Source organism: Panulirus ornatus, chromosome 73, assembly GCF_036320965.1.
Source record: "Panulirus ornatus isolate Po-2019 chromosome 73, ASM3632096v1, whole genome shotgun sequence".
Classification (NCBI taxonomy): Eukaryota; Metazoa; Arthropoda; class Malacostraca; order Decapoda; family Palinuridae; genus Panulirus; species Panulirus ornatus.
In genome coordinates, this window is record NC_092296.1 from 14,337,121 (window position 1) to 14,364,852 (window position 27,732).

Consider the following 27,732-nt stretch of genomic DNA (forward strand, 5'->3'; position numbering starts at 1 on the left):
GTATGATGAAATAAAGGTTTAGGCACTTGGTTGCTCTCCTATCGTAAACAAAGATGGCGCCCAGGTACCCAGACGAAATTGACGTCTTCACAGGTCCCCATTCCCGCATGAAGGAATTGGTGGATATATATACTCAGAAGGTGAGAGAGTCATTCAGATGGCAGAGAGGCAGTTTCTTTTGTGCATAAACCATGTCAGGGCTGTGTGACGAGAGGCAGGAGGGGGATGACGCACTTCCTCTACATTCCGAGGAAGTTAAACGTTTAGAAGTTTCAGCTGTGATAAGTTCATGTTTATGTTAAGGTCACATAACAACTGCCTCATAGACCCCAGTACATCAAGCCATGGTGCCAGGATTCTATAAATTTGTTCCTATATAGGTTAGTGTGATATTCTGAACACGGTGGAACACAATAGGAAAATTGTGATAATAGGGTGATATTGTCATTTCCCTATATGATAGTGTACAACTGTATAGTCAGTAATATTGATCTAATTAGTGGAAATGAAAGAAAATAAGGTAAAATTCCAGTCTAGGAACATTATAAAAACATCAAAGAAATGTACTGTGAGGTGGTTATTATTTTTTGTATTTGAATACGAAATGGTTTATTTTTTCTCTTCATATATTGACATTATGGGGTCATATGGTATCATATTGATACCATTGGCCATTTAAAATCGATATTGGTGATCAGAAAGAAACGGATGGTATTCTAGGGGTTAAAGAAGTTAAGCGTTATGGAGAGTTCCAAGACTATAGAGACAGAAGAAGTGAGCGTAATAGGGCAATAGTTGGAAGTGTGCAAGCAGTCTCCTAACTTAATGATTGGCTGCTATAAGGTATTCTTCCAAGAAGAAAAAGCCTGTGTTTTAGACAAATGAAATAGGTGTATAAGGATTAGAGCCACAGTCCCCTAGGACTCATGGAAGTGTGCCATCTGGGCCTTTACCTTGTACACTTGGAGTTTGGAAAGGATTTGAAAGATCCTGTGCGGGGAAAACATAGATGGCGTAGGCTCTATGGGAGAAAGCCACGATGTAGGAATAAATAGAGAATCATCCAAAGCTGCATTAGGTAAAGATAAGTTTTCAAAAAGAGCAGTTTTATCAGTTGGAGAGAGCTGTAGATTTATTATGTTGGATGAGATGAGGAAAAGTTTACTTACAAAAGTTATTCAAGATGCTTTTGAAGAAGGACCTGAAGGCCTTGTCAGTAACAGACAGATTAGCATATCTTTTTATTTAGGTGTGTTTGACTTTACAAAGAACAATTTTGCAATGATCTTCAGCAGAAATGAAAATGGAGTGGCATTCAGGGGAAGGGAAGAGTTTCATAGCCAGAAACACTCTGTCATTGATGTAACAGGCATCAGAGTAAGAGCAACCAAACCATGATTCAAAGGAGAAAGAGCTAGTAGAAGGGGTTTAGAACCTTATCTCAGCCAAGATAATGTGTATGTCCATCACAACATGAGGCATCCTGGCCAGCAAAGTGAAACTTCTGTGAGAAAGTCATTGAAAAAGCCAATCAGGGATAAATACTGGCTTCTATCAAAGAACCAAAGTTGGTATTTCAGGGAGGAGGGAGGGGGAAAATAGCAGATGAGTGACTGGGCATACCCAATGAGAAGTGCCATGACTGATATCAGATTGTGGTTGGAGGACCCATAAGGGAAAGACTTAATACGTGTTTACAGGGAGGGGTTCTGAAGTAAAAAAGAGGTCAAGCATGTTGGATGAGTTGCCATGATAGTTGAGAACTTTTTTTTTTCCAAGACTCAATAAGAAGGGAAAAGGAAAGGGCCCGGGCTCCACTGGGATCATCCAAGGTAGATCCTAACCAATTTCTGTTGTACACAGTGAAATCCCCTGCCAAGAGGAATTTAACTTGTGGATGTGAAGAAAGTAAAGCTTCATGGCAGGAAATCAAATAGCTGTGGAATTGTACTTAGTTGGATGAACTGGGGGAGGGGAATATATGAAGCATAAAAGCAAGGTAACAGGGCACAGCAAAATTTTGGGCCATATCGTTTCAGTGTTGGGAGTCTCAAGGTCATGAGGTGAACAGTGGGAGTTTTTTTATTGCACTAGACACAAATCCTTGGCATGACTAGATGGATTGAAGAAGGAAATGAGAGGGTGTACAAGGATTATGTATGGCAGGAAATGCAAAGGGAAGGAGTTGTGAATGGTACAGTGGATGAAACATATTTCTTTGAGGTGTTTTGGGCATGTGGAATGAATGCAAGACAAAGAGTTTACAAGGAGAGTTTATGATAGTATGAATAAAGGTGTTGGTGTAAGAAGACCACCTGTAACACGTTATGTATGTGTTTAAGACTCTGCCCCATGCATTTGGTCTTTCCTAAGATTTTTCATCTAATAGTTCCTTTGCCTCACTCATAATAGCTAAGTGATTAGAAAGCTCTAATAACATCGTTGAAAATACAAATTGAAAATTCATACCCCTTTACTATCATCAGGTTTTTGAAAGTCCCCTTGCTCGTAATATATATCATGTATACTTTGCAGCACCCAACATCTCTGACATTTTTATGAAGAGGTACTACAAAATGTCATCCACATACTACTTTGGTGGCAAGGTATGCTGTACACAAGTACAAAACCTTGTTCATCTGTAGATGTAAAAGCTGTGCATACTTTTTCCACATTCAGCTTAGTAAGATTTATAATAGCTTTTAATTCTCTGATTCCCATGTAGATGCAATGCGTGGACTTTAGGGATGGACCAGAGGTTCTCTCACTCCTCCAAGATCTGGACACAACATTATATGAGTTCAAGTCTCACGAGTCCATTGAGAATATATTTATAATGGATGAGCTCAAAAACAGGCTGAAGCAGCGGCAAATCCTCAATACAGCTGTTTGTGATTGCCATAATGACAACAGGCTGTCAGATGTAAGTAATCATTGTTTTGACACCTTATTTTGTGTCTATATGTATCTTAGATATTTTCATATGTATGATGGTTGAATGAGTTCAGAGATGGTTGTGAATGTACTGATGCATTTTGGGTGTTGAAAACACTATATGTAGTAAATGTTTCTATTTTTTCTTGCTTGCACTTGGATTGTATATACATAGAATATGCATTGTAATATAAGTGTCCCCACGTTAAGTGATTCTGAAGTTAAACTGTTTACTTTTAACCCTTAGAAATATTATATAAATGGCACAGTTTGGTCTTAAACAATTAGGTGAGGACAAAGTGAGTGACTCATTTCAAAATTTGCTGCATCCATGTTGAAGGCTCCAGTCATGGACAAAAGTCCATGTCAAGGCCAGGCCTTACTTGAAATAAAGAGAATTATGGAGCAGAAAAAGAAAAGACGAGGTAAGTATTTACAAATTTTTGAGGATGTGAAAGACCTGTCTTTTGAAATGTGCCAGGTCATAGGTATTGGAAAAGGCATGAGAAGGTAGAGAGTTCCAGAGCTTTTGACTTGTAGGGAAAGAAGCAGGTATCAAAATGGCCCACTCTTGATTTGCCGATGGCCACATGATAATCATGCAACATAGCAGCTTGCTGAGTATTGCATGGTCTACCTAGTAGTGGGGGCACACAAGCAGCCAGCTCTTGGGAGCAAAATCCAAAATAATACCTATAGAAGGAGAATGAATCAGCATTGCGGCATAGGGCAAGAGGGTCAAGTTTGGAAGCTACTCAATGACTGTTTATAAGTTGGACCGCTTTCAACTTGACTCTGTCAAGTAAGGATGCAAAGCTGGAACCACCTCAAGTGTGAGAGCAGTACTCCTTGCAAGGATGAACCAGTCCCATGTATAAGCAGAGCAACTGTTCCGAAGAGAAGTTTTGACATCTAAACAGGACACCCAGTTTCTCAGAGGCAGACTTTGCTATTCCTGTAATGTGGGGTTTCCAAGAAAGAGTAGATGTTTCAGTAATAACAAGTATTTTCATAGAGTCTGGAGGTGGAATTACAGAACCATTAAAAGATAGGCAAAAATTTTGAGGAGTTTTCAGTAGAGTGATGGGTAGAAATTGCATCTTGGAGGCATTAAACTTTACAAGATTTTGTCTACCCCACTGAGATACCCTGTTCAAGTTGGAGTTTATTGAGGAAGCTGTGCCTAGATGAGATGCAGATCAAGTGAGAGAAGAATGGATGGATGCAGTGTTGAGTCATCAGTATATGAGTGCATTAGATTATTTATGGAGGAGAGAAAATTATTGAAGAAAGGAGAAAATGTTTAGGGGATAGGACAGAACCTTGAGGGAGACTGCTGTTGATGGAGAAGATAGCTCAGCCAGGAGGAAGCTAGCTATGAAAGAGCAAAGTGATTGAGGGAAGCCAAAAGAGTGGAGCTTAGAGATGAGACCCCAGTGCAACACCCTGTCAGAAGCTTTAAGATATATCAAGGGCAATTACACATAACCCCAAAATCCTTCAGGGATGATGACCAGACATTAGTAAGGTAGGAATGGATATTATCAGAGGATCTCACCTTACGCAAGCCATATTGGTGATCAGAGAGAAGACTGATTTTCGAGGTATTTAAGGATATGGGAGTTGAGGATGGATTCAAAGACTTGGGAATGGTAAAAGTTAAAGCAATAGGACGATAGTTAGAGGGGTCAGAACAGTCATCCTTCTTAGGGATGGGATGTATCACTGCGTGTTTCCAAGGAGAAGGAAAAGTTTTGGTTTTTAAACAAAACGGAACAGAAGAGCAAGCACAGGTGCAAGTTTAGAGGCACACTCTTTCAGTACACAGGGATGGATGCTTGTGTCTGGAGAAAGAAGCACATTTCAAACAGTCTTAAAAGAGATTATTGGAAGATGCATAGGATTAATAAGAGGAGCATCAGTGGATGAAGGAATGTTAGAGTCATCCATGGTGGAATTAAAGGAGAAATGGGAACCAAAGAGAGTTGCTTTTTCAATGGGAGAGACAGCTATCGCACTGTCAGAACGGCAAAGTGAAGGAAAGTTAGAGCGAAAGAAATTGTTAGAGATGCCTTTAGCTAAAGACCTATCTGGATAACAAGGAGAGGTTATAGCACTCCTTTTTAGTAAAGGAATGCTTCACGTCATGGATAACATGCTTGCAGTGATTATGGGCAGTGATAAAAGCTGAATGGGAGCCAGATGAAGGAGAGTTTTTCGAAGCCTGATATACATGATCCCTTGTCTGAATGGCCTCAGAACAGGAATGGTTGAGCCATGGATTGGATGAAGAAGTGGTCTAGGAGGAAGATAGGATAAATGCTTCCATTCCCACAAGAATGACATTTGCTATGCATTTGATGGAGACAGAAGCATCACCATATAAGAGACAGTAATTTACCCAAGGCAAGTTAGAAAAAAGTTATATAAGCTATTCCCGTCAGCTTTGTTCAGCTGCCAGCATTTACGTTTAGAAGGGGTTGCTGGAGTGGGAGGTGCTGTTAGGATAGGTACATTTATGAGTTTGATCAAATAAACCATTTGGGGTGAGATTGTGTATTTACAGTGGGATGGACTGAAGTTGAGAAACAGATCCAGAATATTAGGAGTGGTCAGGTAAATAGTTAGGGTGGGAGATAATTTGCTCAAAATCATTGAGAATGGAGAAAGTGAGAGCTTCAATCCCTCCAATATCCATATGGGAAGAATTCAACCATTCCCTTTGGTGAACATTATAATCCCAAAGTAGAGGATCTCGGCTTGTGGGTGAGAGGATGTCATAGCCTCATGGCAGGAGTTTAGATAGTCAAAGAAGGATATGAAATTTGTTGGATTAGGAGAGCAATAGCTGAAACAGAGGCAAAGTGTGGTAATAGGAAGATGGACCTTGAGCCACATAACATCAAAGTTTGAAGATTCAAGATCCTTGAGGCATGCAACAAGTGCGTCTTTGGTGGAATAAGCACAAACACCACCTTTGAACTCGAATTAGAGTGGAGGTTATATTTAGATATGAAAAAGGGACTAGTGAGAACATGATTAGACAACTGTGTCTCAGAGAGAAATGATATATTAGGAGAGGTATTAGACAGATGGTGTTCAATTGAGGAGAGGTTACTAGAGACCACGAATGTTGGTATAGTGGATAGAAAAATAGGAGGGTCTCACAGAGAGGGAAATGTCACGGGAGTGGCATATACTACTGATACCAGAGCCCTCCCTCTCATTAGCAGTAGAGTCAGGCAGAAACCCAGAGATTCTTAGTACCCCATGATGCTGGAGACTAGGGGTCATTGATTTGATGGACTCTGTCATGATGATATATATGAATGTTTGAAAGGACAGGAATTGGCAAGAATAATTATGTGAAAAAAGGTTTGATTAGATGTAAGAGGAAAATGGTAGGACTAACCCAGTAGTCCCATTTTGATGAGACAGAAAGTAAGACCAGCAATCCTGACATGGAGAGTATAAGATGGTTCTGGGTACCACTTTAACACTCTTCAGTCTGGATGGTATCACCCTGGGCAGCTGTCAACAATGTGCTGCCTTTGCTGCTTTGAAGATTTTTTGTAAGCTACATTCATGATATTTTCATTGACTATATCATCCCTAGGTGTGCCTATTTTAAAATGGGGCATTTTTTGCCACTGTCATGTTGACCAACATTACATGCAGTATTGAAAGCAACCTCTAAAGTAAATTGATGATGATCACTTGTACCAAACCTTTCTCCAGCTTCAACTTTATTTATGAGATCCTCATATATTGTTAGAACTAAAGTTGACATAGACTGATATAATCAGTTTCTTGACAAATGGAATTAGGGCACTATCAAGCAAATGTAGGTAAAATCCATGCCTAGAGCTACTGGAAAGGAATTCTCCCATTTAGATACACTTATCTTAAAATCTTTTGATAGAATTTTGTTCATTACAAATTTCTGCTGCCTGATTGTAAAACCTTTCTTCTACCTCTGGTGTCTGTCCTGGTTTATTATAAACTCGTCCTAATATTATTATCTTATGTAGTTTGTTTAATTTCAACAAAATTGAAGTCAACATTCTCATCGACTATAACAGTTTTTACCATGAGATTTAAATAAGCAGTAAATGCAGCCTTTCTTTGTTTGTTCCTGGAATTAACGTGGGGAAACTGCGATCAGGTAGAGGAAAAACGAAATTGAATATTTTTGTGATGTGTGCTCACCAGTAAAACTAAGAAAATAAGCAAATTATAGAGAATTCAGATGCGTTTTGCAAGCAAAGTCAAGATCATGTGAGGCTAATGGTGTTGTAGTGAGAGTATTTGCTTTCTCATATACATATAGGACTGCCTTATGTTTTTTTGTACTTCAAAATCAATTTTTTTTCAGTAATTAGATTCATGATGACATGTACTTTTTGTATATATACATGCATTCCCTCTTTTTCATATATGTGATGCCAATGTTTATTATGTATTTTTCAGATAGTTCAACTTGTACGTACAGGCTCTCAGGTAAGGGACAGAAGCATTGGCGAACGTATCAGTTTTGGGTTGAAACTTCAGGAGGCATTTGAAGAATTTGTCCAGAACTTCTTACCACACATGGAAGAGGAAGAACAAGTGTTCCAGGTAATTGCCAGCTTTTATTCAGAATCCTAGCTTTTGAACAAATATTTAGGTTAAGTGCTGGATTTCACATGACAGGGCAAGATCTGTGCTTAGAAAAGTTTGCAAGAATCCTCATCAGAACTATATTTACCCTTCATAAAGATTCTTCACAATTTTTAACACATCTTGCGGCATAGACACCACTACATAACATCAGGTTGCCAGCCATTCTGCTTTTAGGTTCCTTCTTGACAAAAATTAACTTATGTCAGGTATCCAAATTGTTTTATATAGATTTGCCTATTACCTCAGAGTATTTCATTTAATTATTTTATTGTATGTCTTTTTCCAACAGCCCTTGCTAGTGGAGTATTTTGACTATGATGAATTGAAAATCTTAAAGGAGGTGGTGTTGAAAGAACATGAACTGGTTAAAGAACGTCAGTGCTTTGAGAAGGCACATGAAGAAGAGCCAGAAACCAGTGGCATAGTGAAGGACTTGCGGGACCTAGATTGGGATCTGTGCTCTCTTGCAGAGCCTTTTCATAACAAGAAATACGACATACATTCAGAGGTTGTTAATGAAGAGGAATCTTGGATTGGTAGTCATGATGGACTCATTCATGAATCTACAGTGCATCAGTCTCACAGTGTTTATCCTGAACCATCTACATATGATATGACATTTTTAGAGAAATCAGCATTATCTTCACATACTTTTATGGGTATTCCAGCACCAGGCCTACCTACTGAGATTCTAGTGGAAATTTTCCAGCACCTTACACCACCAGATCTTGGTAGGTGTGCTCAGGTGTGCACTTCATGGAATAGTGCTGTATTTTCCCCTTCACTATGGAATGCTGTATACCCAGTCCAGTGGGCTAGAGGTAAGTACTATATAATTGATGTTGCTTGAACTGATAGCACAGCCTAACTTATAACACTAGATCTACGGTTGTAATGTAAGAAATGTGAGAGGTTTCCTGTGTCAGGCTTATCTTCTGTGTGTACTGGACTTTTTTTTCTGCCACATTAGAAATTTTGTATTGAAATAACCTTTCTCAACTAAGAGATGGCCATTCCACAAGTTCTAGGACACAATGTAAAGAATTTTAGATTGTTTTTAGGTGATTTGTGTCAGACATTTGGGTAACCTGGATGTTGTCTAGCTTTCAAGGTTGGGGCCAAGGATGCCAGTATAGAGGAATGTATGCTGCTGTATATTTTTAGGTTTTTTTTCACTCAAACTCATACCCCCAACTAACCTGTTCCTCAACTCTGCTTAATCTAATAACCTTTCTTTTATTCACATTCTCTCTCAGTCACCAACTTCTGTAATTTCTTACTTGAACATGCCACCAGTGCTGTGTCATTAGCAAACAACTGACTTGCATCCTAGGCCCTCTTATCCTCTACAGACTGCATACTCACCCATCTCTCCAAGCCTTTCCTATTTACCCCCCTCACCACCCCATCCATAAACATATTGAACAAATATGGTGACATCACGCACCCTTGCTGCAGCCCAACCTTCACTTGGAACTTTCACTTTCCTTTCTTCTTGCTTGTGCACAAGCCTACACCAGTGATAAAATCTTCTCAATGCTGCTAGAAGCAGTTTAATCAAGTAAATGATAAAGGGAAAGAGAGACTTCTGGTAATAAAAAGAATGTGGTTGAGAGCAGAAGAGGATGTGTTAAAATGGTTTGAACATATGAAGAGAATGAGTTGGGAAAGGTTGAGAAAGAGGATATATGTGTGTCAGAAGTACCCATGCTTTTACCTCCCAAATTTCCCCATCCATAAACAAATTAAACAGCCATGATGACATCAACACCATCATCTACCCTGCCACAAATCAACTTTCTTTGTGGAACCAATCACTATCCTCGCTTTCTACTCATGCACGTGCCTTCCAGCCTTAATAAAAACTTCTCAGTGCTTCTTGTCACTTCCCTCCCACACCATATATTTGTAATACCTTCCATGAGGTATCTCTATCCAGATCCATGAATACAGATCCTTCTGTTTATCCAAGTATTCCTCACTTACATTCTTTAAAGCAAACACCTGATCCATGCATCCTCTATCACTACTGAAACCACAGTGTTCTTCCCAGTCTGATTCTCTTAAACACCATTCTCCCATACAACTCGCCAGTTATGCTCAACAAACCATCCCTCATGATTTTTCCCAAATTTTAGTGTCCTGTCTTCTCCATTTTGGTTTCCCTCTCTTTGTGGCAGGTGTTTTTATAGTGTGACTGATGGAAGCTGCCAGAGCTATAAGTAGACGCAGCTCTTCTAATAGTGGGACTTTAGGGTGAAGTAGGTAGAAAAGTGGTTTGCTTCACTATCCCATCCCCATCCCAAATACGTATAAGAGATTTAAGATAAGTGATAGTATGTTTGAAGGTTTGGGAGGCAAGTTGTTAGAAGCAGTGAAAAGTTTTTATCGAGGATGTAAGGCATGTGTACGTGTAGGAAGAGAGGAAAGTGATTGGTTCTCAGTGAATGTAGGTTTGCGGCAGGGGTGTGTGATGTCTCCATGGTTGTTTAATTTGTTTATGCATGGGGTTGTTAGGGAGGTGAATGCAAGAGTTTTGGAAAGAGGGGCAAGTATGAAGTCTGTTGGGGATGAGAGAGCTTGGGAAGTGAGTCAGTTGTTGTTCGCTGATGATACAGCGCTGGTGGCTGATTCATGTGAGAAACTGCAGAAGCTGGTGACTGAGTTTGGTAAAGTGTGTGAAAGAAGAAAGTTAAGAGTAAATGTGAATAAGAGCAAGGTTATTAGGTACAGTAGGGTTGAGGGTCAAGTCAATTGGGAGGTGAGTTTGAATGGAGAAAAACTGGAGGAAGTGAAGTGTTTTAGATATCTGGGAGTGGATCGGGCAGCAGATGGAACCATGGAAGCGGAAGTGGATCATAGGGTGGGGGAGGGGGCGAAAATTCTGTGAGCCTTGAAGAATGTGTGGAAGTCGAGAACATTATCTCGGAAAGCAAAAATGGGTATGTTTGAAGGAATAGTGGTTCCAACAATGTTGTATGGTTGCGAGGCATGGGCTATGGATAGAGTTGTGCGCAGGAGGATGGATGTGCTGGAAATGAGATGTTTGAGGACAATGTGTGGTGTGAGGTGGTTTGATCGAGTAAGTAATGTAAGGGTAAGAGAGATGTGTGGAAATAAAAAGAGCGTGGTTGAGAGAGCAGAAGAGGGTGTTTTGAAATGGTTTGGGCACATGGAGAGAATGAGTGAGGAAAGATTGACCAAGAGGATATATGTGTCGGAGGTGGAGGGAACGAGGAGAAGAGGGAGACCAAATTGGAGGTGGAAAGATGGAGTGAAAAAGATTTTGTGTGATCGGGGCCTGAACATGCAGGAGGGTGAAAGGAGGGCAAGGAATAGAGTGAATTGGAGCGATGTGGTATACCGGGGTTGATGTGCTGTCAGTGGATTGAATCAAGGCATGTGAAGCGTCTGGGGTGGGCCATGGAAAGCTGTGTAGGTATGTATATTTGCGTGTGTGGACGTATGTATATACATGTGTATGGGGGTGGGTTGTGCCATTTCTTTTGTCTGTTTCCTTGCGCTACCTCGCAAACGCGGGAGACAGCGACAAAGCAAAAAAAAAAAAAAAATATGTTTGAAGGTACTTAGGAAAATAAACTGCAAAAGAGGTCAACAGATATTTTGTTTCGGGTAAAGGTATCGAAAATGTAGATACCATGGGGATGATTTTGGCTACGTACAGTGCAGGGATGTTAAGTATTATGTCAGAGATATTAGTATCACTTGACTAATCAACATAACATCAAAAGAGAAAAATGAAGAAGCTTTTATTTTGGTGAGGAAGACCCTCTTTTTAAGACTTTTAAAACACGTTGCAGACTTGTTTGAATGAACTGATAGTTTTGTGCTCTTTTTCCTCCTCTCAGTAACATAGAAATAGAATTGAAAATTGATGAATAGAGTACAGTTTTAACTCTAGTCTTTTTGTATGCCAGAAAAGAAATAGAATTGAAAATTGATGAATACAGTTTTAACTCTAAGTCTTTTTGTATGCCAGAAATGGATCTTACTGTAGAATGCTGGTACTGGGCAAAAGAATCTGTGGTGGAATTAATCCATTGGTATGGTTAAGAACAGTAATCAGTGTTTGCTTAAAGCTTATTGGTGAGTATTTGAAGATGGAAGGATTACAATGAGAAACAGCACTTGAATTTATGTAAGTGCCACTTGTAAAATCATATTTTCCCTTTTACATAGCAGTTGAAAGTAGAACCTAGGGCATAGTGGTATGTTTATGTAGTAACCAAATTAAAGCATAAGATACAGTAATCTCTTTAAATTTCTGGAGAATTGTGTACACGAAGAGAAACTTTGAATTAGTGTCATTGAGGAACTTAATAGACTGATAAAAGCATACCTTATTATTCGTACAAGCATACTTTTTATGAAATTATTTCCAGGCATTTGGAAGGCCCAGGATGTAGGACTTTGTCATGCTTTAGAGGATGCAGCTCTTGCCAGGCAGTCTCAGAGCTTCAGCAAATGGGATGAGGATGCTGATATAGATGAAGCAGAGGAGGAGAATGATGCTGAAGCCAGGAGGGAGTATTTCATTTTTGAAAGGTAAGTTTTAATCTCTCTCAGTTTTCAATGAATGGTCCTTAATGTGTTTTGTTTAGAGGTTAATTGATTTTTGTTTATCTGTCTTTAAATCTTGAGTTTTCATTGATCTCATTTAAATTACTTGCATTATTCAGTATGTTTTAGGATTTATTCAGTGTTTGGTGATGTGTAGAGGTCCAGGAATGACCGCAATTGAAAAAGTCAAGGAAGATCAAATATCATAGTTGTGCATCTAAAAATCTGCGTTCATGTAGTCACTGGAAATAGGTGAATAGTGTATGTGGCTCTTTTTTTTTTAGGAAATTTATGTTTTAGAACCAGGTTTGTGGGTGGAATCAAGGATCTGAGATGTACAGGGAAAGCTACTAGATCCTTGTAAGAGACACCTGAAATTTTCCAGACTTTAATGAGACAGAGCTTGGGTCAAATTGCTTGGTGTAACTATAGAATTCTGTTTAGATAGGGGATGAGCTGATATCCTATATATAAGGTTGTCATAAAGCCAGTTACTGTTGAATTATTTTAAGGGTATTTGCCTTGAAACATAGGTTGATTGATTGACACCATTACATCAAGCAGTAATTAGTAATATAATGTGGATGAGAGAGCTTGGGAAGTGAGTCAGTTGTTGTTCGCTGATGATACAGCGCTGGTGGCTGATTCATGTGAGAAACTGCAGAAGCTGGCGACTGAGTTTGGTAAAGTGTGTGAAAGAAGAAAGTTAAGAGTAAATGTGAATAAGAGCAAGGTTATTAGGTACAGTAGGGTTGAGGGTCAAGTCAATTGGGAGGTAAGTTTGAATGGAGAAAAACTGGAGGAAGTAAAGTGTTTTAGATATCTGGGAGTGGATCTGGCAGCGGATGGAACCATGGAAGCGGAAGTGAATCATAGGGTGGGGAAGGGGTCAAAAATCCTGTGAGCCTTGAAGAATGTGTGGAAGTCGAGAACATTATCTCGGAAAGCAAAAATGGCTATGTTTGAAGGAATAGTGGTTCCAACAATGTTGTATGGTTGCGAGGCATGGGCTATGGATAGAGTTGTGTGCAGGAGGGTGGATGTGCTGGAAATGAGATGTCTGAGGACAATGTGTGGTGTGAGGTGGTTTGATCGAGTAAGTAATGTAAGGGTAAGAGAGATGTGTGGAAATAAAAAGAGCGTGGTTGAGAGAGCAGAAGAGGGTGTTTTGAAATGGTTTGGGCACATGGAGAGAATGAGTGAGGAAAGATTGACCAAGAGGATATATGTGTCAGAGGTGGAGGGAACGAGAAGTGGGAGACCAAATTGGAGGTGGAAAGATGGAGTGAAAAAGATTTTGTGTGATCGGGGCCTGAACATGCAGGAGGGTGAAAGGCGGGCAAGGAATAGAGTGAATTGGATCGATGTGGTATACCGGGGTTGACGTGCTGTCAGTGGATTGAATCAGGGCATGTGAAGCGTCTGGGGTAAACCATGGAAAGTTGTGTGGTGCCTGGATGTGGAAAGGGAGCTGTGGTTTCGGGCATTATTGCATGACAGCTAGAGACTGAGTGTGAATGAATGGGGCCTTTGTTGTCTTTTCCTAGTGCTACCTCGCACACATGAGGGGGGGAGGGGGATGGTATTCCATGTGTGGCGAGGTGGCGATGGGAATGAATAAAGGCAGACTGTGAATTGTGTGCATGGGTATATATGTATGTGTCTGTGTGTATATATATGTGTACATTGAGATGTACAGGTATGTATATTTGCGTGTGTGGACGTGTATGTATATACATTGTGTATGGGGGTGGGTTGGGCCATTTCTTTCGTCTGTTTCATTGCGCTACCTCGCAAACGCGGGAGACAGCGACAAAGCAAAATAAATAAATAAATAAATAAACGTGATGTCATTGCTTGCCAGCATTAAATGCATGTTACCATTGTTAAATAATTCTGTCTGACCAGCCAGAAATGGCTGATGCCAGAATAGGGAGATGATAGCCAACACAAGCTTAGCCTTGTCCTTCAAACTGATGACTGCCTCTGGCAAATTAATGGCTGAAAATGTTCTAGCCAAAAAGAATTAGATCACCAATGTAGTGACACCATAGCACCATTTAGAATCGGCCAGTTAAGAGCATTGATAGCTAGATGACCATGACAAATACTTTTACCAGCATTTGCTGAATATCTAATTTTGTATCTTCAATTTTATGAAGAGAATTGTCACCAGAATATGGGGAGGCTAGTTCCATTTAATGCTTGTAGAGACCGAATAAGTTTACTGACCATGGCATTGGAACTAGCAAGGGAATGTATAAGATTTTTCTTAGTATTCGGCCATGAAGCATTATAGGTCAAATCATTTTTCTCATTTAACTAATTGATGTATCTGACTTTGTATGTTATATATTTTTTTTTGAATATACCAATTTTTTTATGTTCAGCTCGATAGTAAGAATATTTTCCCAACCAGTTTGCTTCTCTTCCTGTACTCCCTTGACATCCTTTGAGAAGAGAAGAGCTGACTTATATTATCACTTCAGATAACATTGATACTCCATCTTGAAACTGGGATCAAAAATTGCCATGACAGAAACATCATGCTGTAGGATTATCTCCCTTTTTCCTCCTCCAGGTACCATATTTTATCATTTTGCATGTTGTTTGAATTACATGTATAGATTAATCATGTAGCTCATCATTTTAAGCCAAATAACAAAAAACAATTTTCAGTCTTGTGAACTGGGTGTTACCTCGTGTGGGACAAGGAGTGAGTACCATTGTAGTGGATGCTGGCCGTGGGATCAGCTCTCGCCTGTTACATCAAGCACTTCTGCTGTGTCCCAACCTCACAAGTCTGTCTGCTGCTCACACGCAAATTGATTGCTATTCCTTCAAGGGGTAATTGTATATCATTTCCTTTCATCCTAACACTCAGATGCTCTCCCAGAAATAAACTGCCAATCTTTTTATGATTAGCTAGGAGGGTTAGTGACAGCAGCATATTGAGCCAATATTTCAGTGGTTGCTAAGTTATGCTCCTTTAACCTAAGCAGCTGTCTTTACTTTCTGGCTCACCCACTCATGGACTGTTGGCATTCTGTCCACAAACATATGAACTGTCCTTGTCACACATAACACTTGACAGCACTTAACTCACACAACTCATTCTTCTTATGTCTATAGATTTTCCTGTGTTGAGTACTGTTCTCTAGTCCTGCCTTTTGGCAGAATGGTAGGAACAGCAAATAGAAGTTGTCGGGAGGAACATTAGACAATAGCATTAGGTAAAGGCATTAGTTATAAGTAGTAGATGGGAACATTTGGTAGAAGTAGTGGATACGAACATTGTCTTGGAGCATTAGATAGTATTAGTAGGTTGGAACATTGGGCAGGAACCTTAAAAAGATACATTAGGTAGAAATAGTTGGTAGGAACATTGAGTAAAATCTTCTGAAAACAGCTAGAGTTATCCTCTGCCAGTGGCATGTTAAGGGTGAGGCACTAAAGGCTTAGAAGCAGCACTGGAATTCAGTTATGGAGAGTCTTTTGCCATGGCCACCCCCATGAGGGAGTTCCCAAAGGGAATGGTTATCAGGGATATAGATGGATAGATAAATAACTGTGCTGCAGTTGATACTTTCATCATTTCGTATTTAAGGAATTCTTATCTACATTGGACTCATGAGTTCCGTAACTCCAGTTTAAGGAACAGGTATGGATGGTATTGCAGTGGAATTTATTTAAAAAGGGGGTGACTGTGTTGTTGCTTGGTTAGTAAGGATATTCATTGTATGTATGGTTCATGGTGAAGTGCCTGAGGATTGGCAGAATGCATACATAGTGCCATTGTACAAAGGCAAAGGGGATAAAGGTGAGTGTTCAGATTACGGAGGTATAAGTTTGTTGAGTATTCCTGGGAAATTTTATGGGAGGGTATTGATTGACAGGGTAAAAGTATGTATAGAGCATCAGATTGGGGAAGAGCAGTGTGGTTTCAGAAGTGGTAGAGAATGTGTGGATCAGGTGTTTGCTCTGAAGAATGTATGTGAGAAATACTTAGAAAAACAGATGGATTTGTATGATACATTTATGGATCTGGAGAAGGCATATGATAGAGTAGATAGAGATGCTTTGTGGAAGGTATTAAAAGCATATAGTGTGGGAGGTACGTTGCTAGAAGCAGTGAAAAGTTTTTACCAAGGATGTATGGCATGTGTAGGAGGAAGAGAGGAAAGTGATTGGTTCCCAGTGTATGTCGGTTTGCATCAGGGGTGCATGGTCTCCATGGTTGTTTAATTTGTTTATGAATAAGGTTGTTAGGGAGCTAAATGCAAGAGTTTTGGAGAGAGGGGCAAGTATGCAGTCTGTTGTGGATGAGAGGGCTTGGGGAATGAGTCCGTTGTTCACTGATGATAGAGCACTGGTGGCTGATTCAGGTGAGAAACTGCAGAAGTTGGTGACTGAGTTTGGAAAAGTGTGTGAAAGAAGAAAGCTGAAAGTAAATGTAAATAAGAGCAAGGTTATTAGGTTCAGTAGGAGGGACAAGTTAATTGGGAGGTAAGTATGAATGGAGAAAACTGGAGGAAGTAAAGTGTTTTAGATATCTGGGAGTGGATTCAGCAACAGTTGGAACCATGGAAGTGGAAGTGAGTCATAGGGTGGGGGAGGGGATGAAGATTCTGGGAGCATTGAAGAATGTGTGGAAGGCGAGAACGTTGTCTTGGAGAGCTAAAATGAGTATGTTTGAAGGAATAGTGGTTCCCACAATGCTACATGGTTGTGAGGCATGGGCTATAGATAGGGTTGTGCGGATGAGGGTGGATGTGTTGGAAATTAAATGTTTGAGGACAATATGTGGTGTGAGGTGGTTTGATCGAGTAAGTAATGATAGGGTAAGAGAGATGTGTGGTAATAAAATGAGTGTGATTGAGAGAGCAGAAGAGGGTGTGTTAAAATGGTTTGGGTACATGGAGAGAATGAGTGAGGAAAGATTGACAAAGACGATATATGTGTCAGAGGTGGAGGGAAAGAGGAGAAGCGGGAGATCAAATTGGAGGTGGAAGGATGGAGTGAAAAAGAATTTGAGTGATTGGGGCCTGAATATACAGGAGGGTGAAAGATGTGCAAGGAAGAGAGTAAATTGGAACGATGTGGTATACCGGGGTTGATGTGCTGTCAATTGATTGAACCAGGGCATATGAAGCATCTGGGGTAAACCATGGAAAGTTTTGTGGGGCCTGGATGCAGAAAGGGAGCTGTGGTTTCGATGCATTACACATGACAGCTGGAGACGTAATGTGAATGAATGTGGCCTTTTTTGTCTTTTCCTAGTGATACCTCATGCACATGCGGGGGGGGGGTTGCTATTTCATGTGTGGCAGGGTGGTGACAGGAATGGATGAAGGCAGCAAGTATGAATGTATACATATATACATGTGTATATATGTATATATCTGTGTATGCTTACGTTGAAATCTATAAGTAGGTATGTGTACTGGAAATGAGATGTTTGAGGACAATATGTGGTGTGAGGTGGTTTGATCGAGTAAGTAATAATAGGGTAAGAGAGATGTATGGTAAAGAGTGTGGTTGAGAGAGCAGAAGAGGGTGTTTTGAAATGGTTTGGTCACATGGAGAGAATGAGTGAGGAAAGATTGACCAAGAGGATATATGTGTCAGAGGTGGAGGGAACGAGGAGAAGTGGGAGACCAAATTGGAAGTGGAAAGATGTAGTGAAAAAGATTTTGAGTGATTGGGGCCTAAACATGCAGGAGGGTGAAAGGCGTGCAAGGAATAGAGTGAATTGGAACGATGTGGTATACCGGGGTCGACGTGCTGTCAATGAATTGAAGCAGGGCATGTGAAGCGTCTGGGGTAAACCATGGAAAGGTCTGTGGGGCCTGGATGTGGAAAGGGAGCTGTGGTTTCGGTGCATTAGTACATGACAGCTAGGGACTGGGTGTGAACGAATGTGGCCTTTGTTGTTTTTTCCTAGCGCTACCTCGCACACATGAGGGGGAAGGGGGTTTTTATTCCATGTGTGGCGGGGTGGCGATGGGAATGAATAAAGGCAGACTATGAATTATGTACATGTGTATATATGTATATGTCTGTGTGTGTATATATATGTATACATTGAGATGTATAGGTATGTATATAAGCGTGTGGACATGTATGTATATACATGTGTATGTGGGTAGGTTGGGCCATTCTTTCGTCTGTTTCCTTGCGCTACCTCGCTAACGCGGGAGACAGCGACAAAGCAAAATAGTAATAATAAAAATGTGTATGTGTGGGCGTTTATGTATATACATGTGTATGTGGGTGGGTTAGGCCATTCTTTCGTCTGTGTCCTTGCGCTACCTCGCTAACGCTGGAGACGGTGATTAAGTATAATAATGATAATCATAGGGGATTATATTGAACTGCTGAAATCAAAAGAAAAAATTTTTCAAAATTTCAGATTCCATATTTGATTGTCATATTATAAGATTTTTCATGAAGCTTAGGTTGTAGTCATCCAACCACCAGCAACTAAACCCCTTAGGATTTTCCTGTTTTAGGTCTCAATTTGTAGGGTTTTTAGTCCTTTTTGGTAAATAATTTTTTTCTTAATTGGAAAAACTTAGATATTGAAAATTCAATCACAACTTCATGACATAATGAATTTGATGTTATCAGTAATTACAGTTTTAATGTCATACATGATTTTTATCCATGGGGATAGGGAAGAAAGAATACTTCCCACGCATTCCTCACGTGTTGTAGAGGGAGACTAAAAGGGACAGGAGTGGGGGACTAGAAACCCTCCCCTCCTTGTATTTTAACTTTCTAAAAGGGGAAGCAGAAGAAGGAGTCACAAGAAGAAGGAGTCACGCGGGGAGTGCTCATCCTCCTCGAAGGCTCAGATTGGGGTGTCTAAATGTGTGTGGATGTAACCAAGATGAGAAAAAAAGGAGAGATAGGTAGTATGTTTGAGGAGAGGAACCTGGATGTTTTGGCTCTGAGTGAAATGAAGCTCAAGGGTAAAGAGGAAGAGTGGTTTGGGAACGTCTTGAAGTAAAATCAGGGGTTAGTGAGAGGACAAGAGCAAGGGAAGGAGTAGCACTACTCGTGAAATAGGAGTGGTGGGAGTATGTGATAGATTGTAAGAAAGTAAACTCTAGATTGATATGGGTAAAACTGAAAGTGGATGGAGATAGGTGGGTGATTATTTGTGCATATGCACCTGGGCATGAGAAGAAAGATCATGAGAGGCAAGTGTTTTGGGAGCAGCAGAGTGAGTGTGTTAGTAGTTTTGATGCATGAGGCTGGGTTATAGTGATGGGTGATTTGAATGCAAAGGTGGGTAATGTGGCAGTTGAGGGAATAATTGGTAGACATGGGGTGTTCAGTGTTGTAAGTGGAAATGGTGAAGAGCTTGTAGAGTTATGTGCTGAAAAAGGACTGGTGATTGGGAATACCTGGTATAAAAAGAGAGATATACATAAGTATACATATGTAAGTAGGAGAGATGGCCAGAGAGCGTTATTGGATTACGTGTTAATTGATAGGTGAGCGAAAGAGAGACTTTTGGATGTTAATGTGCTGAGAAGTGCAACTGGAGGGATGTCTGATCATTATCTTATAGAGGCGAAGGTGAAGATTTGTAGAGGTTTTCAGAAAAGAAGAGAGAATGTTGGGGTGAAGAGATTGGTGAGAGTAAGTGAGCTTGGGAAGGAGACTTGTGTGAAGAAGTACCAGGAGAGACTGAGGACAGAATGGGAAAAGGTGAGAACAAAGGACATAAGGGGAGTGGGGAAGGAATGGGATGTGTTTAGGGAAGCAGTGATGGCTTGTGCAAAAGATGCTTGTGGCATGAGAAGCGTGGAAGGTGGGCAGATTAGAAAGGGTAGTGAGAGGTAGGATGAAGAGGTAAGATTATTAGTGAAAGAGAAGAGAGAGGCATTTGGATGATTTTTGCAGGGAAATAATGCAAATGACTGGGAGATGTATAAAAGAAAGAGGCAGGAGGTCAAGAGAAAGGTGCAAGAGGTGAAAAAGAGGGCAAATGAGAGTTGGTGTGAGAGAGTATCATTGAATTTTAGGTAGAATAAAAAGATGTTTTGGAAGGAGGTAAATAAGATGTGTAAGACAAGAGAACAAATGGGAACATCAGCGAAGGGGGCTAATGGGAGGTGATAACAAGTAGTGGTGATGTGAGAAGATGGAATGAGTATTTTGAAGGTTTGTTGAATGTGTTTGATGATAGAGTGGCAGATATAGGGTGTTTTGGTCGAGGTGTGTGCAAAGTGAGAGGGTTAGGGAAAATGATTTCGTAAACAGAGAAGAGGTAGTAAAAGCTTTGCGGAAGATGAAAGCTGGGAAGGCAGTGGGTTTGGATGGTATTGTAGTAGAATTTATTAAAAAAGGGGGTGACTGTATTGTTGACTGGTTGGTAAGGTTATTTAATGTATATATGACTCATGGTGAGGTGCCTGAGGATTGGCGGAATGCTTGCATAGTGCCATTGTACAAAGGCAAAGGGGATAAAAGTGAGTGCTCAAATTACAGAGGTAAAATTTTGTTGAGTATTCCTGGGAAATTGTATGGGAGGGTATTGATTGAGAGGGTGAAGGCATGTACAGAGCATCAGATTGGGGAAGAGCAGTGTGGTTTCAGAAGTGGTAGAGGATGTGTGGATCAGGTGTTTGCTTTGAAGAATGTATGTGAGAAATACTTAGAATAGCAAATGGATTTGTATGTAGCATTTATGGATCTGGAGAAGGCATATGACAGAGTCGATAGAGATGCTCTGTGGAAGGTATTAAGAATGTATGGTGTGGGAGGCAAGTTGTTAGAAGCAGTGAAAAGTTTTTATTGAGGTTGTAAGGCATGTGTATGTGTAGGAAGAGAGGAAAGTGATTGGTTCTCAGTGAATGTTGGTTTGTGGCTTGGGTGAGTGATGTGTCCATGGTTGTTTAATTTGTTTATGGATGGGGTGTTAGGGAGGTGAATGCAAGAGTTTTGGAAAGAGGGGCAAGTATGCAGTCTGTTGTGGATGAGAGAGCTTGGGAAGTGAGTCAGTTGTTGTTCACTGATGATACAGGTGATTCATGTGAGAAACTGCAGAAGCTGGTGACTGAGTTTGATAAAGTATGTGAAAGAAGAAAGCTGAGAGTAAATGTAAATAAGAGTAAGGTTATTAGGTACAGTAGGGTTGAGGGACAAGTCAATTGGGAGGTAAGTTTGAATGGAGAAAAACTGGAGGAAGTGAAGTGTTTTAGATATGTGGGAGTGGATTTGGCAGCGGATGGAACCGTGGAAGTGGAAGTGAATCATAGGGTGAGGGAGGGGGCGAAAGTTTTGGGAGCATTGAAAAATGTGTAGAAGTCAAGAACATTATCTTGGAAAGTAAAAATGGGTATGTTTGAAGGAATTGTGGTTCCAACAATGTTATATGGTTATAAGGCGTGGGCTATAGATGGAGTTGTGCGGAGGACAGTGGATGTGCTGGAAATGAGATTTTTGAGGGCAATATGTGGTGTGAGGTGGTTTGCTTGAGTAAGTAATGTAAGGGTAAGATAGATATGTGGTAATAAAAAGATTGTGGTTGAGAGAGCAGAAGAGGATGTTTTGAAATGGTTTGGTCACATTGAGGGAATGAGTGAGGAAGGATTGACAAAGAGGATATATGTGTCAGAGGTGGAGGGAATGAGGAGAAGTGGGAGACCAAATTGGAGGTGGAAAGATGGAGTGGAAAAGATCTTGAATGATTGGGGCCTGAACATGCAGGAGGGTGAAAGGCATGCAAGGGATAGAGTGAATTGGAATGATGTGGTATACCGGGGTCGATGTGCTGTCAATGGATTGAACCAGGGCATGTGAAGCATCTGGGGTAAACTATGGAAAGTTTTGTGGGGCCTGGAAGTGGAAAGGGAGCTATGGTTTAGGTGCATTATACATGACAGCTAGAGACTGTGTGTGAACGAATGTGGCCTTTGTTGTCTTTTCCTAGCGCTACCTTGTGCACATGCGGGGGTAGGGAGTTGTCATTTCATTTGTGGCGGGGTGGCGATGGGAATGAATAAGGGCAGATACATGTATACATGTGTTTATATGTATATGTCTGTGTGTGTATATATATGTATACGTTGAGATGTATAGTTATGTATATGTGCATGTGTGGACGTGTAGGTATATACATGTGTGTGTGAGTGGGTTGGGCCATTCTTTTGTCTGTTTCCTTGTGCTACCTCAATAATGCGGGAGACAGCGACAAAGTATAATAAATAAATAGATAAATATAATGATTTTGTGAAGACTCAATAGCTCTTTTGAATTGTTGAGATCTATGTGGCAGGCTGGGGTGGAGACTATAACTGTAGCAATTTGTCATCAGGGTCTACATCCTCTCTGATGGCAGCTAGGTCATCCTGGCCTTCCAGGATCCCTTCAAAGTAACTACATGTGCAACATGAATCTATTCAATGAGGTCTCACATATCCCAACACTTTTCAGCAGAGAGCTCAACAGGTTTGAGGTATTTAGGGGGTGTGTGAATAGTTGCTCCATTTATACAAAGGACTGATTCATACTTGTATGGAGTACTGCTCTCACGTCTGTGGTGGTTCTAGCTCTGCGTCCTTACGTGGCAGAGCCGAGTCATATGTGGTCCATCTCATAAATTGTCCTAGGCTAACTGCCAAACTTGACCCTCTTGCCTTGTGCTGCAATATTGTTTCACTTTCCCCTCTTCTTTAGGTATTACTTTGGTTTTTGCTCCCTAGAGCTGGTTGCTTGTCTGCCCTCACCAGTAGCTAGACTACTCAATACTTGGCAAGCTGCTGTGTCACATGAATACTGTGTAGTTGATGGCAACTCAAGGGTGGGTCATTTTGATAACTGTTTCTTTCCCTGCACCTCAAAGCTTTGGAACTCTCCATCTTTTCATGTCTTTCCCAATAGCTGTGACCTGGCATATTTTAAAAGACAGGTTTTTCACGTCTTCCAAAATTTATAAATGCTTTTCCTCAATCTATTCATTTTCCCTTTCATAATTCTCCCTATATTTTAGTTAAGGCCTTCCCTTGATGTTGACTTTTGTCAGTTACTGGAGTCTTAAGAAAAATGAAAATGGAGGGGATGTATGTGCACCCATACCCCTTCTCCATCTTGATTTGGTAGAGGTCAGTCTGGTTGTATGTGCTTATGATGCCATAGTCTTCCTTATAGTCAGCTGAGTATGCAAACATCTTAACATCTTTAAAGCTGACACCAGTTTCCATGCACTTGGCACTGTATCTTAATGACCTATTTTGTTGTCTCAGGTATTTTTCAGTGTGACCAAAGTTACTGTCACAAGGGAAGTAAGAGTGACCTCTGACCATGAATACATGGTCAGTCCTAGTTAAGTAACCTGTGTGATAGAAGCAGAGGCATCTGAGGAGCATGTTCAAGTTATTATTCTGGTTCCTGCTATTATTGCTGAGATCTTTAGGGGTGTGAATTCATTTGTGGTCTCATTGGTTATGGCCTGGTACATTGTTGAATACTTGGTCTAACATTGTGGACACCAGCTGTTGGGGGAGAAATTTATTTTGAAGTCCAAAACGAAAACTTCGTGATAGTAGTTATTCAACACTGGCATTTCACCAACATGATGCTCTTTGAGCCAGTCAAAATACATACAGACTCTTAATGGCTCAGCTGGATGACAGGTACTTCCAGTTACTGCTCATTGCCATACTGTAATGGCTAGACACTGCTGCATGGCTACAGATGTGCACCTTCACGATCCCACTCTTGTTGCTGACCTTTTCGACACCCATGGCACCCCCGTAGCATGGTACAGTGTGGCACACTTGGTCCTAACATTATGGACACCAAAGCTGTACGTCCATAACTTCATCCAGTAACACTGAACTCCTAAGAGTATCACTGGAGGTGGGAGTGCTTTATGAAAGTCAGTTACAATTACAACTAAGGTGTTGTCTTGGTCAGCAGTAGTCTCATGGAGCCAGGTGTGAGGCACCTTAGCCTGTGGCTCACGCATCTCTTTTGAGACTTGATAGCTGTAATGATCTGGTCATGGTACCTGACGCTATTTAGTCACTCAATAGATGTTTGATTTTGTCACAAATATTACAGGTGTCAGCCATTGGGGGTAGAAACTGATTTTGAAGTCCAAAACGAAAACTTCATGGTAGTATTTATTCAACGTGGGCATTTCACCTACATGATGCTCTTGTAGCTGATCAAAATACATACAGACTTTAATAGTTAAGCTGGATGACAGGTACTTCCAGTTATGGGTCATTGCTGTACTGTAATGGCTAGACACTGCTGCAAGGCTCAACATTTGCACCTTCACAATCTCTTTCTTCTTGTTGCTGATCTTTCTGACACTCTGGCACCCCCTGTGGTACCCATGGATAGTTTCCATTACTGTCAAATCATCCAATACTGGGTGCACACTTATGTTCAGTGATCCCTTATATGCTAAAAAATCCTTTACTGCACATCTTGTAAACAGTGTTCCCATAAGACAATGAGTATGTAAGTGTATTCAGTTTTCTAGAGGGCCTGTCCATCACCTTAGACTTTGTGACATTGACTGACTTAACAAGGTTGCTAATGTAAGAATTTTGCATATTGAACTTATCAAGGTCTAAGAAACTGTCAAATGCTTCCTTTACTTTCATTTCACCAGAATGTACCATACATACGCACTTACACCTTGCATTTTCACACGACACACTTGGTCAACACACACACAATCTTTACCCTGTTTTCCTTTTGATTTAGCAATACTTTCCTGCCTCAAGTCAGGGGCCATGAATTATGTATGTGCATGACCATGCCCTTGCCACACTTTGTCACTTTCAAAAGAGCTCACCTCATACTCTTAATGCACCTTAATCCCACAAAAATACACAGGTATCACCGCTTCCCTCCACACACACCCCAGGCCCGGTGGATGCAGATTGGCTGAGCACATGGTTGGCCATGGTTGCTACTTGTCATTCTGGTAGTGTACCACCCTCTTGAGAACTTTTCCATATGCATGGTTGTAAGATAAAGAAATACTATTTTTTAGGGTTCTCACTTGTACTTATCGATGAATAATCATTCCTTATCATTAGGGAAGTATGGTAGACATTTTGGAACTTTAGTTTCGACATCAGATTATTAGTTGATTTATCAATCTGGCACCAAATCCCTCATGTGTCAGTAGCATGCACGCATTGTTGCATTTACATAAATGACTTGTTTATGAAATGAAATGTCTTTTAACCACTAAGGTTTAGAATAGTTTGTATAGCTTTAGAAAAAATTGGATAAAGTAGCAAAGGAGTACTTATGATTTATTATTCCAGTTAGTTTGATAAAGTAAGAAGTATAATGTAGAAGAATTGTTGCAAGTTTTTCATTAGTTTTGATCTTAGATTTTTTTTTTCAGTTTGTGGCTGAATGGCAGCTTGCAGAAACTTAGATATTTAGATCTGCAAGGATGTGAAATGATTGATGATGTTGCCTTGGAATACTTGGCACAGTGTGCTCAGTGTTCTCAATGCCCTGCAGCTGGTACATCAGAGTGTTCCTCTAGATATTTAAACCAGTATTTTGAGGTTCCAGAGGATGCACATGATTATAACAATGGTTACACTAAAGATGAGTCATGGACAAATTCAGGCGAGAGAGAAACTTTCCAGTATAGTGGCTACTGCAATTGTTGGTGTGCAGGTGTTTCGAGTCTGCAACTGACCAACCTCCCATGGAAGAATGGTAAATGTCACAAAGAGTTTTCTCATTATTCCATAGAATATCCATGTCAGATTGTAAAGAAGCAGAGTAATGTCAGTAGAGCCAAAGCAAAGATTTTTAAGCATCCTAGTCCAGAACAAAACAATATGTATCCTTTTACCGTACAGAGAACAGTAGTACCTAGTTTCCCATCTTTTGGAAGTGAGACGGATATTGAGGAGATCTGTTGTCGTCCTAAAAATTCTGTGTCTTGGGATATTGTACCTGGAAATATTCCATGTAGGAAATCAGCTTATCCTTTGGCCAAGCCTACTCTAAATGGAAAACAGATGTTGGGTAATTGTTCACACCATCTACAACTCATCAGCCTCAATCTCTCTGGATGTTGGCAAATTACAGATGAAGGTCTCCTTGCTATGGCATCTGTTGGAATTCTTGATAATTTGAGAAATTGTGATGTAAGTGGATGCTATCAATTGACAGGTGAAGGATTGGAAATTTTTACTAACGCCTGTCCAACTTTACAACCTGAGAATCTCTGGTATTGTGACAACATTGAGGATGGCCCCTACCCCACATTGGCAAATGGTTGTGCTAATTTATGTAATCCAATTAAGGTGTGTTGCCGTAGTGGTAGATAGATTTCAGTATGTGTCATCCTGCTAGATTTTATTTTCTATACTTCTTTGCCCTGGAAACTTATGGATTTTGTGAAAAATAATTTGTTTTTACAATTCAAAAACTTAGGTCATGAAACCTGAATCAAATAGAAATTTAGATTCTTGCCTTGGTATTTGCAGAAGTTGGCACTTTATTTTAGCCCCCAGGTTAGTAAACCTCCCGGCTATGCTGTGATATACAGAGTTAGGGACGATACTCAAGGCCCCAGATCAGTAAATCTTCCCAGCTTGCTGTGTTGTACAGAATTTGTTACTATATCCAGGGCTCCAAATTAGTAACCCCACCCATTCCTTTTTTTCGTCCTCATGAAAATACATTGTATGTAAGGCTTGAGATAAATATTACATCTCACAGCTTTGATGTGCACAGTCTGGCTTTGTATCAAAGTCTCACGAGTAATGTATATCAATCTGTTTTGGTATACTCTCTGTTGATCACTCAGACTTGGCCCTTCTAATCACTAAATATTATTACTATGTAGACTTGGGCACAGTATCCAAGGCCTCATATTTGTAACTCTGGTCACTAAGCTAGAACATACACAAAACTGTTAATGTATCACTACTGTGATATATTCTGAATTGGTCGATGCAACCATTGTGTTGAAAATGAAACCCTTGTCACTGTGTAGTGACATACAGCACTGAACACTGAAATGAAGATGCCATATCAGGAGCTCATTCTTACGAGGAAGTATGGCATCATACCAAATGAAGACCACCATACATTTATATACTTTTATACATTCTTAGTACAGATTCTGCTGTAATGAAAGATTTTCATGTTATTGATTTCCTTAGACAGGGCTCTTTAGATAAGTGATAGCTGACAGAATGAAGTAACATCAGTGTTTTTGTATGTACTAGAATGTTGAAAGCCCAGAATGAATTATATTGAAAAATGATTCCATCCAAACTGTTATTAACGCATCCCATATGTTTATTTTATCATGATGTTTGTGAAGTGGCAGTCATATGTATGCATTTGATATCTGTATAATAATAGATTTCATTGAAATTTGAGTACCTCATTTATATGTATGATATTTAGACTTGATTGACCTAACTGGAAGAGAAGACATATGGTTTTTATTTTACTTGTTATTATGACCTAGAAGACCATGTAACTTTTTATCTCTTTACAATATATATATATTTCCATTTGAGTCAGCAGACCCCA

The 27,732-nt window shown here is 40.2% G+C and overlaps 1 protein-coding gene across 2 annotated transcripts; it reads left to right on the forward strand.

The window, feature by feature from the left end:
- Positions 1-27,732, forward strand: LOC139748235 (F-box/LRR-repeat protein 5-like). 2 transcript variants are annotated; one of them, XM_071661098.1, is made up of 7 exons: positions 1-140; positions 2,726-2,923; positions 7,405-7,551; positions 7,886-8,417; positions 12,000-12,162; positions 14,857-15,024; positions 25,568-27,732. In XM_071661098.1, the coding sequence occupies exons 1-7, from the start codon at positions 54-56 to the stop codon at positions 26,511-26,513; spliced, it is 2,241 nt and encodes a 746-aa protein (XP_071517199.1). In that variant the 5' UTR covers positions 1-53; the 3' UTR covers positions 26,514-27,732. The 2 variants fall into 2 exon arrangements, with proteins under 2 accessions (XP_071517199.1, XP_071517200.1); XM_071661099.1 differs by lacking the exon at positions 1-140 and adding an exon at positions 251-380 and having other exon boundaries at positions 25,568-26,649.

Bases quoted from the DNA above. Each gene is read 5' to 3' on its own strand.
- LOC139748235 (XM_071661098.1), top strand. From the start codon at position 54: ATGGCGCCCAGGTACCCAGACGAAATTGACGTCTTCACAGGTCCCCAT. The intron at 7,552-7,885 runs GTAATTGCCAGC...TTTTTCCAACAG, and splicing joins AGGAAGAACAAGTGTTCCAG to CCCTTGCTAGTGGAGTATTT. The intron at 8,418-11,999 runs GTAAGTACTATA...AATTATTTCCAG, and splicing joins CCCAGTCCAGTGGGCTAGAG to GCATTTGGAAGGCCCAGGAT.